The sequence below is a fragment of the Anguilla anguilla genome, chromosome 13, assembly GCF_013347855.1.
Source record: "Anguilla anguilla isolate fAngAng1 chromosome 13, fAngAng1.pri, whole genome shotgun sequence".
Taxonomy (NCBI): Eukaryota; Metazoa; Chordata; class Actinopteri; order Anguilliformes; family Anguillidae; genus Anguilla; species Anguilla anguilla.
Genome location: NC_049213.1, coordinates 34445036 through 34468141, shown reverse-complemented (window position 1 = coordinate 34468141; position 23106 = coordinate 34445036). Strand labels below are relative to the sequence as shown.

Here is a 23106-nt window from a genome sequence, read left to right as displayed (position 1 = left end):
CTCCCAAAAATTAGGCCCTGCACCCCCACTGCCTCCCAAAAACCAGACCAGGAAAATCCCTGCACAGCCACACTTACACATACCCGCTAACCTGTTGGAAATGACCGTAGCCTCTTTATAACCCCACCCCACTCCCATAAACCCTGACCGATCGTCCCACTTCCTGCTTCCTGGAGGGCGTGGCCGGCGAGAGGACGTCCCACTTACTGCGCGGCCCGGAGCCCGTGTCGAAGTAGGAGAAGAGAGAGTCCAGCTCGTCGGGACAGAAGAGCGAGTCTCTGCGGAACTGGGCGGCAGCAGCGGCCGCTGAGGAGGGAGAGAGAGGGAGAGAGAGAGGGAGGGAGGGGGACAGAGAGAGAAGGGAGAGAGAGAGAGGGAGGGAGGGGGAGAGGGAGGGAGGGAGAGAGAGAGAGAGAGAGAGAGATGAGCTCAGAGAGGGAGAGAGAGAGACACATGCACACACACACAAACACACACAGAGGATAAACATATTATACACGCACACGCACCCAGGATACACCCACTGCACACAGGATACACATACACACACCACCCACACACACACACTTGCTTGCACGCACGCAGGATACACACACACACAATGCAATGCATTGATACAGCTGGATATTCTTCCAAAAGTGACTGAAGGTTAAGTACTTCGCTTAATCTCATCACCACAGCTGGGAGTCAAACCCGCAACCTTTGAGTTTCGAGCCCAGTTCCCTAACCATCGTGCTACACTGTTGCTGCTGAGGAAGTGAACAGTAGGGCTGTGAGGCGCTGTTGCCAGGCTACCTGAGGAGAGGTTGCCGGGGGAGGCGCTGCCGGGCTCCCGCCGGTACTTGCGGCGGGACTGGAGCGCTCTGACGGAGCTGTTGTGGCGCCGGCACTTCTTGTCGCTCCAGCGGCGGGATTTGCGTTCCGCGTCCGCCAGCGCCTCGCTGCCCGCCATCTTCTTCAGGAACTTCTTCTCCACGTACTTGGCCTTTATCCAGGCCTCCTTCTCCTGTCTGTGTGGGGGGGAGGGGGGGGGTAGTGAAAAAGCGAACCAGACACAGCGACTCAACTGAGGTCCTCTTCTTAAAGCCACACACTGAAGCCGTCCTGTTTGTATTTGTATCTGAAAAAGCCGCAGGCTCAAAGGCGCTTTAATCTGGAAAAAATTCAGCGATGTGTTACTTTTTGTTTTCATCATACAGCACCTTTCATTCATTCAAGCTGCTACGGATCTCAAAGCCAACAAAAGATTAATGCTTTACTTAACCTTTTGAAGAGTAAGTTTTTTTGGAATGGTTTTTAAAAATTCTAAATCAGTGTTCTAGAACTCTGCTGCTCTCAGTTACCGGCAGCGATTGTGACATCAGCGTTAGAACGTTCACTCAGGAACATTCCGATGACATTCTAATATTCTAATATTTCCACGACCTTACACCTCAAGGGGTTTGAATCTAACGCAAGCGCGGCAGTTGGGCGTCAGGATTGCCCACCTGGAGCTGGACGGCCCCGGTTTCTTCAGACCCAGCTGCTCGCATGTGCTCTCGTAGATCTGATTGACGGTTCCATTGCCCAGTTCACACATCAGCTGCAGGGGGGGGGGGGGGAATCAACCAATTAAATAACTCAGTAATGCACAAATCTCAGGCCAATGCTACGAATTAGACTGTTTCTCAGGCCAACACTACGAATTAGACTGTTTCTCAGGCCAACACTACGAATTAGACTGTTTCTCAGGCCAACACTACGAATTAGACTGTTTCTCAGGCCAACACTACGAATTAGACTGTCTCTCAGGCCAACACTACGAATTAGACTGTTTCTCAGGCCAACACTATGAATGAGACAGCTGACTATACGCATCGTTATTGATGTTCAACAGAAACATATTTATCGTTACCCTAAAAAATGTATTTTTGTCCACGGCTATTTGAAATGAAAGAGGGGGGAGGAGATTTACCTTCAGTAACTCAGGCTCCCACGAGTCCAGAGTCAGTGATCGGACCTTCGAGCACTGAACCCCCAAACTCCTGCAGGGAACAAGCAACCACCACATTTTCAGGTCTAATTTCAAGGAGTTTCATATATTATTCACGGGGTACGTGCTGAGAGAAAAATGGCAATGCCAATATGATAAAATACATATTTTAAATTACATTTGAGAGATTCAAACAACCATAGACATTTCCGCTTAGTACAGTGTTGAGTTGTGTTAAGTCTGTTCCTCTGTTTTGAATTAAAAGGTATTTTTAGGACAAAGGGAATGTTTTAAGGCCAGGGCTGATCGTGTTCCCCAGGATGGAGCCACATCGGAATGCTGTTTGGCACCGACAGCACCCCCGACAGCACCCCCGACTTCCCCCCACAAAGTATTTTTTTACTTGTTCTGGAAGTGATAAAGTTGCAGTTTCTGATGAGTTTTCTCCTGTTCTCATCCTTTCCCCCCACACTAAACCCCCTCCTCTCCTCTCCCCATCTCATTTCCTCTCTTCTTCCCTCCTTTCCTCTCCTTTTCTTTCCTTTCCTCTGCTCTCCCCTCCTTTCCTATCCTCTTCCCTCTTCTCTTCACTCCTCTTCCCTCCTCTCCTCTTTTCTCCTCTCCCCTCCTTTCCTTTCCTCTCCCCTGCTTTCCCCTTCCTTTCCTGTCCTCTTTTCTCCTCTGCCCTCCTCTCCTCTCCTCAGCCCACACAGATCTCAGGACTTGCTGTCTGACTGCCTCTCTCTCGGCACAAAACACTGTGGGTTACGTAACCTGTTTTAATCACATAAATAAGACACAAAGATGGCCGTTTCTACATCCGAGCAAACCAATTTCCCACAAAAAGAGAGAGAAAACTTCAGCCAACACTGAGAAGTGAAAGAGGGTTCTGCTTCAAAACTGTTCTTTCAGCAAACCCCAGAGATGTTCAGCGAGGCTCAGTGGCTAATGTTTATCTTTCATCATCACCGTGTTTGCAAAGCCCGTGAAAGGACATAATCTAGACGGAGAAAGCCTTTGTTTAATCTCGCACATCCTCTGTGATTTATTTAACATAAAACAGCCCTCTCTCATCTCTGAGAGGATCAATGATAGCTGTGAAAATAAAGCATAAAGAGAAGAGCGAGAGAGAGACTGATAGAGAGACTGATAAATAGCGAGAGAGAGAGAGAGAGAGAGAGAGACAGCTAGACAGAGAGAGAGAGAGCTCTCTGTACTTTGCTTGGGGAATCTACACGTGGTACATGTGAGAAAGTGATTCATTCTGTACACATTTTTACTATGCGGCTGGGTTCATTCCTTTCTAATCTGTAGCTGTAACATATGTAAATCAAAAGCAAAGTCTTCTGAAAGATGAAGGCATTTATTCCGCCATCGTCTTCCTCTTCGGCTTGCCGCTACAGCATCCCCCCCTCAGGAGGTGACGCTGAGTACTTCCAGAAACTTCCAGAGCTCATTATTCCTCCACAAAGAGGATCAATCGGCACCTGAGGCCACAGCTCCTAATCCGAAAAGGCCACAAACAAGCAGCCCTGACAGGCCTCCTCACGCGACCAAGTCTATTAGATCATGAATTTTTAAACCAATCACCCGGGCTTAAGGTGGAGATTTAAAAAATAACTGATATTCTCTTTTTGGAAACATATATCCCACGGGTCCAAAGCGCAGGAGGTAACAGAAGCATTTCCAGCTGAAGTGTAATTTGCACTCGTCTCTAAATTACCATACAAAGGACAAAAGCGTGTAAGATCCAAAGCAGTGACTTCCCCCTTTCTCTATCCTGTCATCACTGATCCCCAGCGCAATAGGCCTGTTGCCCCTGCACCTCTGAGAGAGGAGGGGGGGGGGGGGTGAGAGAAGAAGCAAACGTGACCAGAAAGCCGATTAGCGGATCTCCCAGTAATCTGGAGGAGGGGTGAGGAGGTGCAGCTCAAGCTTCACCGAGCGGGGCGAGGCCGCTAAGGTCAGGGGTCCCCCGGCCCCCAGCTGCCCATCGCTGCCTCGCTCATTACCCAGCATGCTGAGGGAGTCGGGTAGCACTCGATGCACAGCAGGGTTAGGGTTAGGGTTAGCAGGGTTAGGGTTAGGGTTAGCAGGTTTAGGGTTGGGGTTAGGGTTAGGGTTAGGGGTGTATGAGCGTACCTGTGGATGCCGGAGCACTCGATGCACAGCAGGATGCCCAGGTTGATGCTGGCCCAGCGCGGGTTAGGGTTAGGGTTAGGGTTAGGGTAGGGGTTAAGGTACCTGTGGATGCCGGAGCACTCGATGCACAGCAGGATGCCCAGGTTGATGCTGGCCCAGCGCGGGTCGGGCTGGCCGCAGTCGCAGCACTGCTCGTTGCCCGGGATGCCCTGGGCGCGCTGCACGATGCTCTCGCCCCCCCGCACGCTGCGCTCCCGCGGCTCGCTGGCCGAGTCGATGCTGCTGGTGGACGGGGAGGCGGTGCGGTCCAAACGCTGGGGAGAACACGCCCAGGGGGAGGAGTCAGTATTACACGGGTCGTTCCTAACACCGCACATACTAACATAAGCTTCGTCACTCAACGTTTAGCACCAGGGGAATGTAATTTCTGTTTTGGTTTTTTTTTATTTTATTTATTATTATTTTTTTTTTAATACACTTTGTCTTTGTTCAGGAGTGATGACATCAAATGAAAAAAACATTTAGCACAAGATACACATTACTGCTGAGGTCAGGGGGAGCACTGGAGTAAAAACTACATTAACAGGAACTATTTTTATTTTTCATGATTTCTAATATATTACTTATTCTATTTACTTTTATTTGTGTGGGGAGGTCCTACTGTAAGAACTGTAGGACTGTAAAGGCTCATTTATGCTTTGTCACACGACACTTAAAAAGTGTTGCTTCACGTTTGGCTCTTATACTCCGGCGAAGGCCTGCAGGACGGGCTCTCACGTCTCTGTGGTAACGGACAACAAATTTCGGCATTCCCCTGGCTGTCCAATCACACTGCGCGACAAACGTGACAGTGTCCGGGCCAAAATAAAATTCTAGAGGCGTGAGACGCTGAAAAAGAGAGCCGAGCAAATTTTCTTTCAGTTGAAAATACGTCAATTTTTGTCGAGCGACGCTAATCGACAGTGTTGTGTGTTGAAGGATAGACCGGCCCTAAGAGCCTCTTGAGCTGCAGTGAGACACAGGCCCCATGGCCCCGGGGCCCCGGGGTAGAGGCTGACCTCGATGTAGTAGTTGTCGGGGATCTCTCTGTAGGCCGAGGCGATGCTGGCCTGCACAGCCTGGATCCAGGACTGCCGCAGCTTCTCAGACTCCGCCTGCAGCATACAGCTCCTGAGGGGACAGGACCAATCAGAGCGCAGATAGATTGCACGCACACACGCAAACACGCAAAGACACACACACACTCACATGCTAGAACACACACACATTCAAACACGCACATACACTCACCCAACAGCACTAAGCGCCCTTTAAAGCACTACAAGGGTTCTTTGTTGTGCGGTGAAAATTTGAATGAGTTGCTATCAAGAGCTGATCATCTGACATTTCTGGCTACAGGGAGTAAGGCTACACTGACACACTTTTTACACTGCAGCCCAAAATGGTGGTTGGCCACAAATGTAGATAACACAGACCTCAATGAACCTGTAACAGAGGAAAAAATGTTCGATGTCCAATGGTAGGTTTTACAGAATGACACTTACTTTGTGGGAGAGACGACCTCGAAGCAGAACCTCCTCTCGATGTCCTCGCAGGGTTTGACTGAACACAGCCTCAAGTCTTCCACCACCACCGTCAGGGCATCCTAACACGGGCAGAGGAGAGTGTCAATCATGCTTAGACTCCGCCCCCCACCTCACCATCACCACACTTCCACAAATTCCACATTCTCCTTCTCATTTAGGCACTGGCCTGGATTAAGTCTAAGGAGACCCCTGTTAGCCATGCTAGCTGTCAATAACCATCAACCACGCTGTACGACACAGAACTTATCCCCATTCAGGGGGGGCGACATAGCTCAGGAGGTAAGAGCGGTTGTCTGGCATTCGGAGGGTTGCTGGTTCGATCCCCGCCCTGGGCGTGTCGTAGTGTCCCTGAGCAAGACACCTAACCCCTAACTGCTCTGGTGAATGCGAGGCATCAATTGTAAAGCGCTTTGGATAAAAGCGCTATATAAATGCAGTCCATTTACCATTTAATGCGGCTCCCACTCTTATTTTCACACTGGTTCCAAAATATGGGAGTTTTTCTAATTCCTTCTTTCACCTGAGGAAAAGCTGGAAGTCTTTCTCTAACAAGCACTGAGGTTTGATTATTAAACACAGTCCCACCAGGGAAATTCTGGTATCTGGAAACTCTCAGTATTATCTCATTATAATCCTCCCCTTCACCAGGATACACACCCCAGTAACCAGCTGAGACTAACCTTTAGCTTCTTCTGATACACCAGTTGACTGTTCTGTATTGAGAACCACCGTCTGAAATGGGAGTTAAAAAAAAGACGCCTGTTATTATATCACCATTGCAGCTTCTGCAGTAAAAAAAAAAAAAACAGAAAAATATATATCTATCAAATTTCCTTTACTCTGAAGATCCAAAACACAGATATGGGATTTCATTAAAAACGTAGGGTGAACTCACACCAAGCAACCTTTTTACTGGACTGCAATGGAGAGAACTGGATGATGTCATTTAACAGATATGCTAGACAGAATCAATGGCAGAACTGCCTATGGAGAAACAAACTGACACTTTAATAGATATTCTATATGTGGAGAAAGCACGGATCTCTAGATAGCTATTGAGTCCTCACATTATTGTCCGAGTTTCAAGCAAAATGCATTCAATGACTCCTGCAAAGAGGCAACGCATAGTAAAATTCCATGGTTATTTTCATGTTATAGACCTTGTGAAAACAGTTTCAATAAGAAAATACCCAAATAAATGTTCGTAACATTTTAAAAAAATTTTGTAATTATTTAATGTATTGGTTTTAGAGTATGGTAAGTTTTACTATCAAATCAAAGCTCCTGCACTGTCAGAGGACAAGGACAGGAAGCTGAGGTCTCACCTTCGGTTCATTCATCCTAACTAGATCCTTTCATTCATCCTAACAAGATTGTTCTTCTACAGTCTCCAAGGTGATACCACTCCAGCCAACTCCCCAAATTATCGTAAGCACTTCCTGTTTTCCAGTTTCTTACATCTTAAAATTTTTTTCTGTCATTCTGTCGTCCAAACGAACGAAAGGCAAAACCTCTAACTGCCTAAGTAGACTATGCCCGTGTGCACCCCGCGTTTCTGTGACAGGACATTTGGTCACTCACCTGTTCCAGGTCTTGAAGGCGTTGCTGGCCCTCTTGAACAGGTACCCCTCCATCACCACGCCGTCGGGGGCGTCCACGTTGAACTCCACCTTGGAGTCATCGTAGGAGAAGTCCTGCCAGAGAGGGAGAGCCATGCCCGTTACCCGCTGACCCGAGCTCTCCGAGAAATGCTACCGTAAAACGCTACGGTACAGCGTAATGCACTACCACAGGCTGCTGCATTCATTAATAAATCTGGGAGATCTAAAGAGGCTTTAAATGCAAATATGGGGACGCACACGTACAAGAACATAATTGGTATAGCTAGCAGCAAGGCACACTTGCTCAAATAAAGGTATAAAAAATTTGAGTATTGCGTCATTATAAAATTATTATATTGTACCGCGGTGGACACTAGAGACCAACAGTGATCTATGAAATGCACATTACCACAAGCTGTAGTGTTTACAAGGGTAAACCGTGATTTATGAGAGGGGCACAATCTTTAATCATACTCCTGTATAGCGAATGTTTAAGATGATCAATAAAACCATGCAGGTACATGTCAAAATTAACTTATAAAGTTTGGAGTTGTCAGATTTATCACGCTACGCAAAGGACTGCTCCAAATTCTGGGAACCCAGGTGAAGGTTGGATGACTGTACATGTTCCGTGTACTTAGCAGGCATCAGAAAACGTCGGTTGACCCTGCGGTTGGCACGGTGTGTGACCTAACGGAGGCTGTGTCAGGTGTCTGAGTACAGCTCCACTTCCCTTCTGACACACTCCCAGCAGGCGTACGTTTAATTATAGACCGTGTGTAGGAAGCGAGAGGCGTTCGCTCCTCCCGTTAAATTGGTAGGCTTTACACCCCTCGATGACACCGTAAAAGTCGCCCCGCCCCCACACGCATCCCCTCGTGTCCAAGCGAGGGCAGGAAAATTGAACAGCGCTGACGTGAGCACACTGAGACGTAGGTGGGTACGCATTAAAAGCATTTTGTGGTGTGCGATACGCAGAAAGATCAGCCGGTTGTTCAGGCAGAAGTGTAATTACTCTGACGTTTCAGGGCAACGTTTAAAATCAGCCTTTCTTCTGTTTCCTGGTCACATGCTTCTTTTGATGCCGCCTCCAATGTATAAGACCAGGTTATCAGTTAATTCTGGGATAAACCGGCACCCAATGTTCTAGAAGGAACATCTATAACACTGCTCCCGGTACTCATCCAAACAGCATTGAAACCAAATGAATCACACCACCAACCTGTAATTTAAAAGTAGATAAAATTGGCAATGGAAATTAGATTTTCTTACACTACAGGGTCAAAGCCAAAATTAAAAGGAACACAGCAAATGTGAACTAGAACATCTAATGCAATGTTGAACACACACAAGGTCTTTTTCATCCCCAAACTCGCTGAGCTATGGAAGCGGATGCAGTATAAAGGAATGTGAATGACGGCAACACCACTTTACGTCCAGTCTGATACACGTCCGCGCATGACGCACACACTTTCGACATCGCACCGGGCTGAAAACCATTTTCACCGCCCGTGTAACAACTTTCAAGGTTTCTCAGCTGGGGGTTAAAGTCTACAGATAACCCCCCCTCCTCGCGTTTATGCTACCATGCCCCAGATATATCAACTGGAACCACCAAAACGACTGACGACTGCCTGCTTTTTGTTGTCGGTCCAAATCTTGCATTACTCTTTCCATTAAATCAAACCGGAATCAGACCGAAACTTGCGACAGAACGGCCAGCATTCCTTGCCACCCCCCCCCCCCCCCCCCCCCCCCACAGGTCCTTATTGCCTAATTAGTCTATTACAAGAACACTGCGGAGATGCCTTGTCAAATATTCAATGGGGACCATTTCTGGGCCTTGAACGTCACTGACGTATACTGATGAAGGCTATCCGTATACGTTTAGGCTATTCCTATCAGTAGCTGGTATTTACCTGACATTGTCCTGAGAGAATCAATCAATTTTGCATGCACGCTGTGCCGAGAAAGATAATCGTTCTTTCACAAGAAACATTCTGCTGACTTCGAAATAAACAAAACAAAAAACGCGATTAGGTAATTCCTTCTTTATTTGTTCAGCTAAGAAGGTTCATATTCACCTGTTGTTCAAGGTGATATTTATTATACAGGGATAAACACGGAACCCATATTAACCAGTCCTCTCTGCTATACAGTGGCATTTCCCAGCAGTTCCCTGGATTTCTGTACTGAACAACTCTATCAAACATTCACTCCATACTGGAGGGATATTCTCGAACAAGGCTACAAACAAATGCAAGCATGTGTGTACACACAGGGACGCATACACACACACACATAGACACACACACACAACACACTATTAGTCCAGTCTTATCAGCTCTTATTGGCCTCCAATTTACTGTGTACCAATTTACTGTGTAAATGAAAAAAATGAATATTTCAGAATATTGGGTAAATGAAATTTCTAGAAAAAGGTTTGGTAGTATTTCAGAACACCGAGTGGGGTTATTCCTGCTGAAAAGATTGCAAAGCAAACAAATGGCAATTCTTAGCAGAATAACTCTGAGAGAAGAGCGCAATGGAGCTCCTGAGATCAAAAGGATATAATTTACTTTTATAATTTAAACTTTCTTTAAATATCTACATGCAACTGCATGCATCTTGTTTACATCAAAATATCACTCTTCAAACCACAAAATATCAGTTCCATAAATGGTAACGTGAAAAGGGAATAAAGTGAGGCAAGACATGTTCACGAAAACAGACCAAATTCTATTAGTCATAAAACTATAAGAAAAACACACACATACTATGCATTTAAAACTTCCAACTATCTGTACACACAGGCACATAGACAAACTGCAACCCCCCAGTGGCGAATAACTTTAGACAAAAACATAATGATATATAATGATTATAAATATTCAGTAGTCAATTGGCATTACGGTTATGTATTTGATGCATCAAATGGCAACCCACCAGTGTGTAATCCAATCTTCCAAAAATCTTCATTTTTAATAGTTTGGTATCCAAAAGCATTGGAAGTCCTCGAAACTAACAAAAAAATATACCAGACACAGAACTAACTCTAAATTTCTTAGACCGATATCATATCTAAATTCCTCTGTGGATGAGACGAAAGAGCACGCGAGCTCACGTGAAGTATGACCACACCGCAGCGCTACAGAAGTGCAATGCTCGCGCAGCCGTGCGCTCTGTGTGCACAACAGCCACCTGCTTGCTACACTGCGCTGTGGTTCACGCGCAGGGAGGCTTAGAAAAAAATCTAATTACCATACAGCTGTCATTTTAAGTGCCGTGCGCCTATGCTTCGCCCCTCGAGTGCTCCCCTGACCCTCGCGAGCTCGAACTGCAAAATTATTTCACTGCCACGAGAAGCCCTCCGGTGGCCGAGGTTTACGACCCCCCCCCCGCCCTTTTTTTTCTGTCACACTCCTATGCCCTCGAGAAGCAGCCTCTATTCTGCTCACAGCAGGAATAACTCACTTTTGGAATAACCGAAGTCCATCTGGCTACCAGTCCTTAACACCATTCTTGCTCAATCAAGCAAGCATCATGCCCATCCTGAATATATCCGCCCTTCACTTGTCCTTTTATTCACGTAAAACTTAAAATACAAACACGCCGTATCTTTCTCATTCTACCACAACCAACATTAACAATAGCTGGAAGTGTAGGCAATTAAATTCAAAAAGCCGCTTTAACGATCTCACCTTCTCTACAGTTGTCCCTGCACGCTTCATAAAAGACGATTCCACATTTAATGTAGGAAAGACGTGAAACCAGATAAACTATGTCAGTGATTTGAGATAAAAGTGAACTATAGCCCATACACAGTAGGAACTTCAAAACGTCGTATGTTTTAGTTACAACGTTACGACCATGTTCTCTTACGCTGTCAGAAAAAAAGCTATCGAAAATGCAAAACTATTGGAGGAAGAGAAAGGTACAAACCCATCACCATCCCCTTTTCTGAAGGTTAACATTTTAAGGTTGTCATAAACTTACTAAATATTTTATAGCCTAATAAATCACAGGTAATTATCAAATATAAGTATGCCCTCTAATACATTTTTAACTCCATCCACCTAGCATGCTGAATTCACTTAAAGCACATTTATAAGTTATTCAAAAGCGTATTTCAAGTCCTTGAAACTTAGACAGGAGCCGATTCAATTATAGTTCTCGTCATGCTCTCCGTTAAAAAATAGGAAAAAGTATATTCGTTTTTCTCCAAACTAAATTAAAACAAAACGCATGCAAAGAAACACTAAACATGCCATTGCTCCGCTCCGTGGGGCAATGGCATGGCGAAATCCCCGGGGTGCAACAATAAGCACGAGAACAAATAAAGGGCCAGGAAGAGTGGCAGATGTCCCGCGAGACAGGGCAGAGCGAGACAGCCGGAGCCACCTTACAATCGGCCATGAGAAACGGCCAGGCGCCCGGGAGAAAAGGCAGAAAAGAGCAGCGACAGACTGTGGAGGTATTTCTGGTGATAAATCACGCGGGTCTCATGTTGCATAAAACAGCGGAGATTCATGCCCTCGCGCTTGCAGTAACTCTAATGTCGGCATGATTCAATTTGATGGAGGCAGCCGGCGCATCCATAGCTGGGGGTGGGCACTCATTGTGAGAACACACATGCTCCGTGACAACTGACGGAACGAAGCCATGTAATAGCTCACAGTAATCGCAAAGGGAAACGAACTTGTTTTAGCTATAGATCATTAATTTAGTTAACTCTCATTTTCTGCAAAGGGCCTCACCTTCATAGAATAGAAAGTTCACTCTACCATCTGAAGTACACGTATGCTTAATGTTTTGAAATGGTAAAATACTTTACTTAGAATTTTTATGAATTCCTTGATATGGTTAATAGTGCTAGATTTTTTTTTTAAAGACCTGCCTGTCTAACACTAAACAAAGTTTAGCAACAATACCAATCCAAAACTGAGCACAGATTTTTTCCTTAGGGACCAGGTGGAGGCTGCGTTCATACGGAGAGAGAAAAGGAGGGGCAGTTGTGGTGTGATGAGGTTGGTTATGGTCTCCACTTCATCTGTCCAGGCAAACTGTTTGAAGTCATGTCAATGGACCTGGTGTGATATAGTGGTTCTCTGAAAGGAACAAATCCCTTTTGTTCCAGAAGGGGGGTACCCGATGCGTGTGCGCTCGTATACGCACACACACAAGGTCATAAAAGTCTTTGGGGGGGGGGGGGGGGGGTCGGTGATCTTCAGACGTGGCTGCTGGGGGTAACATACCACTCTCTGGACGTGTGTGGACTGTCCTAGCCTCTCACTCAAACTGACCTACGCCCTGTCCAATGCTAAACCTATTATTGACTAATCCAGCTGCTCTCTCTCTCTCTCTCTCTCGCTCGCTTGCTCTCTTTCTCTGCAATCTATGCAACAGTGTGCTCGTCCCCGTGTTACCGAGACAAAAAATAAACCTGCTTTCTCTTTTTTTTCTCCAGAACAGGTCCCCTTTCTCTCAAAATGAACCCACTTGGGAAAAAAAACCAAGAATATTCCTGCTTTTTTATGCCAGCACTTCATAAAGTACAAAAACAAATCTGCTGTAGACATATCTTGTCAAAGCCAATATCCAATATTTATGCATCAAAATTTATTGTGAAATTCTATGGACTGAAGAAGCAGTTTGTATGTGGTATTCTTGGAAAATAGATACAGACCTTGGATGGCTGTATCTATTGTCATAAGTTTTTTTTTTCTACAACCCACAAGACCTCACATTTACAATTATGTTAAAATATCCAGGAAAACAGTTAGTATGCACAGTTACAGACACGCATACATATGCAGTATATAAAGTGAGGCACACACATATAAATATGGAAATATGTATGCTATATATAAATATCTTCAGATTTTATGCCTGAAGCAAATCCCACGCATTGTCTGAAAGTGGCCTGAATAGTTCATGGCTGGAAAACAGTGCGCTTTGATCAGGGAAGTAGGCAGCCACTATGATTGGTTAATCTGTCGTGCTGTCATATCTACAAAGGCATCATTTAAAGGCCCATTTAAATGGTTCAACAGAGATACCTTCAATAGGTAGTCGGTTGATTGAAATGCGAGAGGTAAGTGAAACAGCCTGATTTGATAATAAAACAAATACAAAAAAAAACTTTCTATTGGCAGCTCTTGGACAGTCAGTCGGCAGATAATCCTGATTTCATTTCAGTCTAGTCTCGCACCGCCTCTCATTTATCAGATTATTTGAAGATAAACAGCCTTAATTAAAGGAGCGAAAATAAAACAAGATTGGTGAAGCGGAGAGGATGAGACAGCAAAAGAGAGCATGAAAGCAAGCGAGAGAGAGAGCATGAAACCGAGAAAGAGAGAGAGAGAGAGAAATATTACACACCACGCTGGGATAAGTCTTCCTCGCTCACTAGCAATGTCATTCAGCAGAAGACAGATACACGATGTAAGCTTAAGCTAAAGACATACAGTGTTCTTGTGCTTGTAAATGGTCTGCACTGTCCAGACACAGCCACACACACTTTCAATATTCACCTTATTATGTTCACTGCAAATTTATAATTTGAGAAACATTTAAATTTTTTTGATTCTGTGAAATTATTAGATTAGCAAAGACAGAGCATTTTCGAAAATGTCTGAAAATCAAAATGTGGCTCAGTACTATTTTCATTTGTTCCTTTTTTTGGGGTTCATCCTCATCCTTTATCAAGGGTATGGATAATTTGTCTGGCACTGTATATCAACATAGTCAGACCGCACCACCGCAGCTGCTGATCTTGTGACCCTTTAGCACTGGGTGAGAAGTCTTAACGAGTGACCCTGGGTGCTTTGCCATGGAAAGCTTGCTGCACCTGCGCGGGGCAGATCTTCCCTGGTGCACACCTGGCTGGTGGAGGCCATCAGGGCGAGGGGGCGGGCGTGAACGAGCCGCCTGGTGAACCGAGCGCCACATGTCCGGGGGGGTGGGGTGGGGGGGCAGTCGGTGGCACTAATTCAGCTCTGGTGTTTTTTCATGCCCGCTTCTTTATTTCTGTGTTCTTGACCCCCTGCACCACCCCCCCCCCACCCCCCCCCCCGTGCCATCTGTTCTGCGACGGGGTGGAGACTGGCACAGTGCCACCCCCCCACCCCACCCCACCCCACCCCAATTCCAGAGCCCACCTGGCCATCTAAGCACTTCACACCCCAAAACGGAGGAGGAGAGGGGGGGGGGGCATTACTGTGGAAGTGAGTCGATTGTCTTTCCACAGCAGGTTTAATCCCCACAGTTTGAGCCACAGTGTAAATGTACGGGAAATTTACACCCTTCCGAGTGCTTCACGCTTTTCCAGGTAATTCAGGCACTGGAAAAACTGCATCAGTTCAGGCCTGCAAGGATCGACTCAGTCAAAATTATTTACCTGGTAATCAGAGTAAAAGAGCCTGGTACTACAGACTTTTGATTTGTGTCATAGCATTTTGGAAACACACAAGCCTCAATCAATTTTGCTTAGCCAGTTGTTTCATTTACTAGATTAGTTTAATGGTAAATGGTAAATGGACTGCATTTATATAGTGCTTTTATCCAAAGCGCTTTACAATTGATGCCTCTCATTCGCCAGAGCAGTTAGGGGTTAGGGGTCTTGCTCAAGGACACTTCGACACGCCCAGGGCGGGGTTTGAACCGGCAACCCTACGACTGCCAGTCAATCGGTCTTACCTCCTGAGCTATGTCGCCACAGAGTGTCATCAAACAAGGTCAGTTCCAAAAAATATGCAGAACGGTAAGACTGTACACTGGCAGAGTGCTGAAAGCAGCCGTGGGCACCCTGAGAAAGAGCCGGTCGGAGGAGCCGTGTGACAGCTCGTAATCCGGTTTCGGGGTCACCGGCGGTACTTTACCGCGAGGCAAGCGGGGGGGGGGGCGCAGCCGTAGCCTCACCCCCGTTTCAGCCGCTCGAGGCTGACGAGCGAAACGGCCGACGACAGAACCCCTCCGTTAAAAACGTGGTTAAAAATGCATCCATCTCGGGCCTTTTGGTGACGGAGCGTACGCAGCTAGGGTTACAAACGGGGCCAGAGCGCTCATGTAGCACGTTAGCCCCGGTAGCGGCCAGCGCAGCTCGGCTAGGAAAAGCAAGCCTGCGCTTCGCTACACACTCAAACGCCATTTCGTAGATCGGCATGTTCAATGAAGTATTTACTTGAGTTGGATTTTTTTCCACAGCATGGTGACAGACAGGTGCCTTTTAAAATGTTTAATGCACGAATCCCACACTTTTACTGGATTCATGATGTCATTTTACAACTCAGATACTAATGGCATCTGTTTGGGTTACCCATGCACTATGGGTACTGTAGTATATCATGAACTGCCTTCAAATATAGTGCTTACTGTAAAATATAGCTCAAGAATGGAACGCCTCTTGGCTAATTCTGTCCATTTTCTCTACACAGAACAGTTGTGCCCAATGAGAAACATTCACTGTTCCTTCTGAACAGTGGCAGTTGTGTCGGCAGTTAATGCACTGGTTCTTCAACTTTTTATTACCAGGGCCAAAATTAGAAATTTAGTTCCTCTCAATGACCCATCAAATACACATACGAGAATAGCATAGTGGACCATAGACTCATTTGGGGACCCACCTCTTAGACCCCCGCGACCCATTTTGGGTCCTGACCCACAGTTTAAGAAACACCGATTTAAAGCAAACTGTGCGAGAGAAAAGGGCTTTTGTACAAATCAAACCAGCATGAGCAAATTATTCACATCGCTGGTCAAAAGAGCTGTCACAACTCATATCACTCAAAACTGAGCAACAGCCAAAACAGCAGAGCTTTCCACTCCCTCCACTTCAATAATAATAACAAATATTAAATATTCAACCTGCATCGAGGTAGAACTGCAAGTGGTCAGACGTCAAATGTAAAGAGCACAAGTCCACTCACCTGCATTAAGGTCTGTGTCGGGGGCGATCGCGACAGGGCCGGTTGATGGAAGAGAAAGAGAGAGAGAGGGAGGGAGGGAACAAAAGCACATGAATAAATTACACAGAGTTGAATTCGACATTCATTGTAATTCAGAAGGCACCTTGGGTGGCTCTATAAAGAGAGGTGCATCGCTGCACTGCGCCCGTCAGAGCTCTGTGCTGGCATGCGCCCGCAACGTCCATCTAAAACACTTTTTTCTCGTAATTCAGTTTCACAATCAATGCTCATTTTTTCCAGGAAATTAAAGTTAGCGTTCATTAATATGTGCGGTGTACACTCAATAACGATCGCACCACATTTCTTATATTTTTCAGAGAACTGCCCCAGGTGCTTTTCCATTTCCAAATTCCAAATCATTTAACGTTGCCAGTGGGGCACTTTAAGAGGTTTAAAAGATCTACCTGCTTCATACCTGCTTTCAACTCTCTCAATTTACTTAGTTGAAAATAAGAAAATTATTTTAGTGAGCAAATAGGACCAGCAGGAATAGCTTTGCCTTGTTTAAGAAAGGCACAGTAGTCTTGAAAAGATCCAGAGCAGTTTACATTTCTGGAGGTTATGTGTTTTATGCACCTGGTCTGGTCACCAAAAGCCATACAACAAGAGAAACTCTCTTTCTTTTAGTGGTGGAGCCCAGTGCAGCCTCCAGACGGGCCACCACAGCTGCCACAGCCCCACCGCGACTGAGATGCGCCTCTGTGGCCGTCTCCAGGCCCAGGGCTTGGATGAGTTGTAGCGGGGCTCATTTTGGCCGGCCTCGCTGGGACAGATGGCCGCTGATCCTGGGCAGGGAGCGGAGCGGAGGCCCCTGGGCCGGGGCCGGGGCCGGGGCCCATTCATATGCAGATGCGGCTGTCTGGACAGAGCCGGGCTCGGCCAAACAATGGCGGCTCCTTTACTGGATTAGAGGCGGCCGGAGCTGGTCCTTATACTGGGACCATAGTACAGCTTATACTGGTCCTTATAACCGGGACCATAGGGGCTACTGTACCCCTGTTCACACACGCATGCACACACACTCATGCACGTGCATGCATGCACACACATGTACACATACGCGCACATCCATGCGCACACACAAACACGCACACACACACAAACACACTCACTCACACATATTCACACACACACATTCCAGTGCAAAAAAGCCAGTTCCAGTTTCCTTGAATCAAAGATGTCGGTGTTCATTCTTGGCATTGTCCAGAAGTCTGGCTTTCTGTATGACTGTCAGTGGTGCATGACTTTGAGTCCACACCAAAGTATGTCAAAGAAGATGTCGTTGTCTTTTTAAAGGAACGGAACATTCCAGAACATTTACAAGACACATTTTCCATCCAGGACACGATGTAAAATACAGTGTACAGATCATACAGAATGCCACATGCCAGTGTAACAAAGGGGGAGTGAGGGATTGTAAGTGTCATCACATATTGAACACTAATACACACTGATGAAGAACAGTTTCAGAAAAACAATGCGAGGCAGATTTTGGCATATTAAGTGGGTCACTATGGGGGGTGATAAAGCACTGGCATTGTCTTAAAAGCTCTTTTTCATAATGGTGCAGCTAAAGTAAGTTCAGAAATAGCCCCATCAATTTCATTTCCTTCCAAGATCACCAATTAACAAGTGCCTGTGTTGTTACAGTCAATTGTTCTGTGAAAAATCCATATTTAGTTTGTCCTGATAGACATCGTGCTTCCAAGTCACATGTTTAAGTAGTTATAGAGACAGTACTCCTCAAAGTCCTTGAATCAAAATTATCTTGCAACCAGAATTAATTCAAACAAACCCATTTTTAATTTACCATGCAAATGAGAAATGAGCCTTAACTGTCATTCAATCCCCTAATAAACAATGGCTCCAAGGATAATGTTACTCTACAAAGGTGTCTTTTCGTCTGTTATTGCATGTCCAGATGACAGAATGAACACACAGCCAAAAATAAGTTTTGTCAATCTGTCAAATTGTAAAAATTCATGGTAGTGATTTTAAATAGTTTCCTTTCAACTCAAGTTTTGCTGCCTATTTTTAAATGACACTTTTGATGTTAAAATAAAACACTTTACTGCATTATTTGAATGAGGCTTGACATCAACAGCGTCTGTTTTGCTAACCCACTTGAGAAAAGAAACATTTCATAAATAACTTTGCTGAAAATCTTTGAGGAGCAAACAGCTTTTATATGCTATTTTATTATGTGCCCACATTTGACAGAAAGGGGTGAAAATAATCACAATCCTTAAATTCAAATCCAATTTAGTTAATCTGTCAACACTGACTTTTGTTCTTCAAGCTCCAAACAGGGTTCAGACCAATGAACCCAGTGCCCTGTACATTACATTCAAAGTGTACTACATCCAGTTTTTGTCATGATGTTTATTTTAAAATGTTTTGTGCAGCGAACAGATTTTACTCACTGAAATACTAGGCCTAATGCAAAGATGGGATCAGCTTGTAACCCATTTGCCCAATGTGCGCCATGGGGTAACGGTGTAGCAAAAATGGGGTAATGGGTAGGGATCTAAGCTTCCAGCTCTAAGGTTGTGGGTTCCACTCCCACTGTCTACTAAATGCCAAAAAATATAATGAATATTAACAATACCCAATCAAAAACAGTCATGCAGACCCTAAAGTTATCACTGGTTAACATTATAACTGTACAGAAGTACTGTGTACAACACTGCAAGCTAAAGTTATTTATACTGCAGGGCAGAGCAGAGACTGCATTATGTAGGAGGTGGCTGGAAAAAGCTCACACAACACACTGATTGAACAGGCTGAACCTTTTTCATCTCAGAAAGAGAGGGCATGAAATCGAGAGAGTGCTGTGCTCTGCGCTGAAAATAGACGAGAGAAGGGGGGGCAGGTGTGGGGCAGGTGTGCTTTAGGGGGCGTCAGGCGCACTTAGACAGAACCCCCGAAAAGCAGAAGCAACAAACAAGGGCCTAATATTTCATCTTTCCCGAAACCTTTGACCTTGCTCTTCACCACCTTATTTGTGTCATTGTAAATGCTACCCGCATCCTCAGTGTCTCTGGCTGAGCTTCAGGGCCCGGACCTGGGGTCTCAAACTCCAGCTCTGGAGGACTGCAGTGTCTGCTGGGTTTCAGTGTGTTTCAGCACGAGGGATTAACGTAAGACACTGATTGGCTAAAGAGTCCACACACCTTGTTCTCAAGGCCTTAATTGGATGCTGGCTTGAAAGGAAATCGCAAATGCCTGCAGATGCTGCAGTCCTCCATGACACCCCAGGCCTAGACCATAGCACTCAAAAGCCTTCCTTCCGCCCTTTAATAGTGATAGAATGTGATAATGAAAAACGCATCTCTGTAAGAGGTCACACAGGCGCCAAAGGCGTCATCTGTGTGGCTCACAGCTCCAGCTGCTTATAGCCGACGCCCAGCAGGCCAGAGATTTTAATCTTAAAACTGTTTATTCCTCCTGATTAGACAGTTAGAGTGGGCCAACGTCTTTCCGAAGCGTATTAATCCCGCCGCCAGGGACAGGCTGTTAGCATCTTAGCGACGACAGGTGTGCTGGCTGTAAAATGTCTCCTGACGTCAAACTGACAGGCAGGCCCCGCCCCCCTCGGCCGAACCTGGGTGGGTGGAGGAAGAGGAGGAAAGAGGAGAGGAGCAGGGGGGAGACCCTCAGCCTAACCTGGAAGGGTGGAGGAAGAGGAGGAAAGGGGAGAGGAGCGAGGGGAGAGAGGGAAGGAGAGGGGGAGGAGAGCAGCGTTGGTTCTTACCCTCTGCTGGATGATGGCGTGCTTGTGCTCCATCTCTCTCTTCTCCATGGCCGAGTCGATCACCAGCTGGTCCAGCTGGACGGGAGGGATTAAAAAAAGAGCGCGTTAGGAGTGACTGAGCCAGCCACCGCGCGCCGGCCGCTGCGTGCAGACAGAGCTGCGCAGAGCGGGAAAAGAGCGGGAAAATACACGTCCTCCGCCCGCTCCGCCCACTCTGCCCGCTCTGCCCGCTCTGCCCGCAGCGCGATCACGCTAGGGCTCTGTGAACGCTGTCCACTGCGCACAGACATAGCTGCGCAGACAGAACTGCGCAGAGCGGGTAAAGACACGTCCTCTGGCTGCTCCGCCCGCAGCGCGATCACTGCCAGGGCCCTCTGAACGCCGGCCTTGGCTGTTGTTAATACGAGCCGGCAGGGCAGGAGCGCGGCGGGGGCACAAATCCAGGAGCACGCTATTGCTAAACTACTCTGGTGATGTGGATCGTCTGGGAAACCCTGGTGTAAAGCACTGAAAACTGCCATTAAAAATGAGCGGTTGCTAAGTGATGTAACGCGACCGTTCGCCGTTACCGTGACGACAATGGGAATATCACACAGGTGGCCCCATACCTCGGCGGCTAGCTTCTTCATGTAGGGGTCGATCTCGTCCAGCAGGTTGTAGCCCTGGTGGAAGAGCGTGTACTCGGCGTGCATGAATGACAGCATCTGCAAGAGAGGGGGCGGAGTCACTGAAGTGTACGACGCTCTCACGCCGTTTCAGTTCAATTCAGGTTCAGTTTCTCTTAGAGCACTTTGGAGCACTTTCTCCAAGGACTCTGTTACTGGAATCTCAAACTCAAATCCTGCGGGGGAAGGGGGGGGGGGGGCGCTGTGTCTGCTGGCTTTTTTGATGTGTCCCTGCACTTAAGTACTTAATCGAACAAAATGAATGACTAAAATGTCTGCACACCTTGTTCCTCACAGCCTAAATTGATGGTGGTTGAAAGGAAATCGCAAAAAAAACCAGCAGACCACTGCAGCCTGCCATGGACTGGAGTTTGAGACCTGCTGCTCTGTCACAAAGACGATTTACAAAAATAAAAACAGGAAACGAGAAAACTGAAAGAGCGAGCAGAGGAACACTGTCAGCTGAAAAGCTTTTACAAGCCTTCGAGAAACAAAAAACAGCAGTTTCCTGATCATACTTGTAATGGGGAGGTTAATTATTGAAGCCACTTACCGCATCTAGGATTTCAAATTTCTTCTTTGCCTGCAGAACATTGATCTACAATAGTGGAAGGGGGTGGGGGGGGGGGGGGGGGGGGGGAAGGAACAAAATGTCAAAAATGATTACAGTAGAAAAATGCTGCAAGCAGAGAACTGAAGCACTCAGACAGAAGCATACAGGCTGTAAGAGTCATTTGATTGATTGAAAGCCCAGGAAATTGAACCAATACAACCATCTTAACATGAACTGAGGGAATTTGCCCATGTACTCTGTGAATATGAGTTTCTGCGGCAGACAGGTATGGAACTCAAACACAAAGGGGCACTGACTGTCCTCAGACCATGCGCTTCCATATTTCAATGCATTTTTGTAAAACAAATATGTACGCATTTTTTCCTGGCACAAAGGGGAAAGACCGATTGGACCACGCAAACCAAATTTGCAACGTGACTGTGGATTTACAACTAGGATTTACAAAGCATTTTTTTTAAACATTTACTACCACCTAGTGGCTGACATCAGTCTTGCAGCACGGCACAGCACAGGATCCTGTGCAAAAACAGCTGAAACCCACTTGGAATTTCGCGTGAATTCCTCAGACCTTGTCTCAGAAGTCTTGGGATAGTGTTTGGACATCATTCTCTCTATACTGACACACTTAACTTGAAGTGAGCTGTTAAGAAACATTTCTCTACTTATTTTAAAATTTGATGCTATAACCTAAAATGGCCTTTTTCAGTTTTCCATACCTCATGACAGACATATGACAGACATATGGAAGTGAAAGTGAACTGAAAGCGTGTGTACTATACGTACTGATTTCTGTTACACAACGCTGTGGCCAGCAGTCACACAGTGCTAGAGTATTCAGCCAACATCACAGCATCACTCTGACACAATGGGAACAGCCAAAGCAAGAGCAAATACGTTCGGTCATTTGAGGGGGTTCCCCGTCAAAGCGATTAAACCCCCTCTAAATAACGACGGTGACTAAGTACGTGCGCTAAGTCTGAGAGGTCCTGCCTGTGCGTGACCCAGTCATTATCCTCCCCACCTCCAGTCATGCACGATTAGGGCAAGGGGTTCGTAGCAAGAGAGGGCGATTATAGCGACCGCCAGCAGACATGGTTAATTATGCGCAGGAACGAGGCAATCACAGCGAATCAGTCAGCCTCTCTCCAGCGGCTATGGGGGTGACATGGTGTACGCAGGTAGATAAATATATGAGTCAATGGTAAATATTAGCTACAGCTTGTCTCTTGGTGTTTTTGCTAGCTGGCTTTTCCACTAGTGGTGGAATATTGTTACTGCAGCAGCAGCTCACTGAAACGAGTCATTCAGCACATTGACGTCCTGTATTGCTGCTTCTTCTGTTTGCAGCCAAAGGGAAATGAAACAAGAGGAGAAGAGAGAGTGTGCTGCCCCCTTGTGGCTCTGCTCTCCCTTATCTAGTGTCTCCTCTGTGCAATTTCATCATGAATTTTACAGAGCATTTGAACAAGAAATATGGCCTTCAAACCTTTGAAGAGGTTTTCTGGAATGTTTTATCAAAGTCAGGGTTCCACTGCTTTCAGTTACTGGTAGCGATTGTTACATCAGCATCGGAATGTTCAGTTAAGAACATTCTAATCACACACTGTATTTTGTGATCTCACACCATAAAAGAGTAGTCCTGGCGGCCTACCTGCAGCACGTAGTCCAGGGCGAGGTGGCGGAAGCACTTCCGGGTGAGGGTGAGGGTGCCGGTGGCCTCCTCCACCTCGTGGGGCTTGTTACGGGGCGCCTGGGCGTTCTTCACCTGGGCGATCTCCATGTCCTCCCGCACCTTGTCGAACTGCTTCTTCGTGTCCTTGAACTTGCGGATGTCACTGCAGGGGCA

At 46.3% G+C, this 23106-nt stretch overlaps 1 protein-coding gene across 8 annotated transcripts in view; it reads right to left on the bottom strand.

The window, feature by feature from the left end:
- The window catches only part of LOC118211326 (arf-GAP with coiled-coil, ANK repeat and PH domain-containing protein 3-like), a 94645-nt gene that overhangs the window by 14477 nt on the left and 57062 nt on the right, over window positions 1-23106 (bottom strand). For 3 of the 8 annotated variants that reach the window (XM_035388466.1, XM_035388471.1, XM_035388468.1), the window contains exons 6-19: window positions 22912-23095; window positions 21240-21284; window positions 20630-20725; window positions 20022-20096; window positions 16229-16240; window positions 7282-7394; window positions 6381-6432; window positions 5659-5759; window positions 5173-5284; window positions 4115-4428; window positions 1955-2024; window positions 1488-1582; window positions 796-1010; window positions 208-306 (exon numbers count right to left, since the gene is read on the bottom strand). In XM_035388466.1, coding sequence (XP_035244357.1) covers window positions 208-306; window positions 796-1010; window positions 1488-1582; window positions 1955-2024; window positions 4115-4428; window positions 5173-5284; window positions 5659-5759; window positions 6381-6432; window positions 7282-7394; window positions 16229-16240; window positions 20022-20096; window positions 20630-20725; window positions 21240-21284; window positions 22912-23095 — 1583 coding nt within the window. The remainder of the gene's footprint in view (window positions 1-207; window positions 307-795; window positions 1011-1487; window positions 1583-1954; window positions 2025-4114; window positions 4429-5172; window positions 5285-5658; window positions 5760-6380; window positions 6433-7281; window positions 7395-16228; window positions 16241-20021; window positions 20097-20629; window positions 20726-21239; window positions 21285-22911; window positions 23096-23106) is intronic. The other 5 variants (XM_035388472.1, XM_035388473.1, XM_035388474.1 and 2 more) reach the window with 2 other exon arrangements.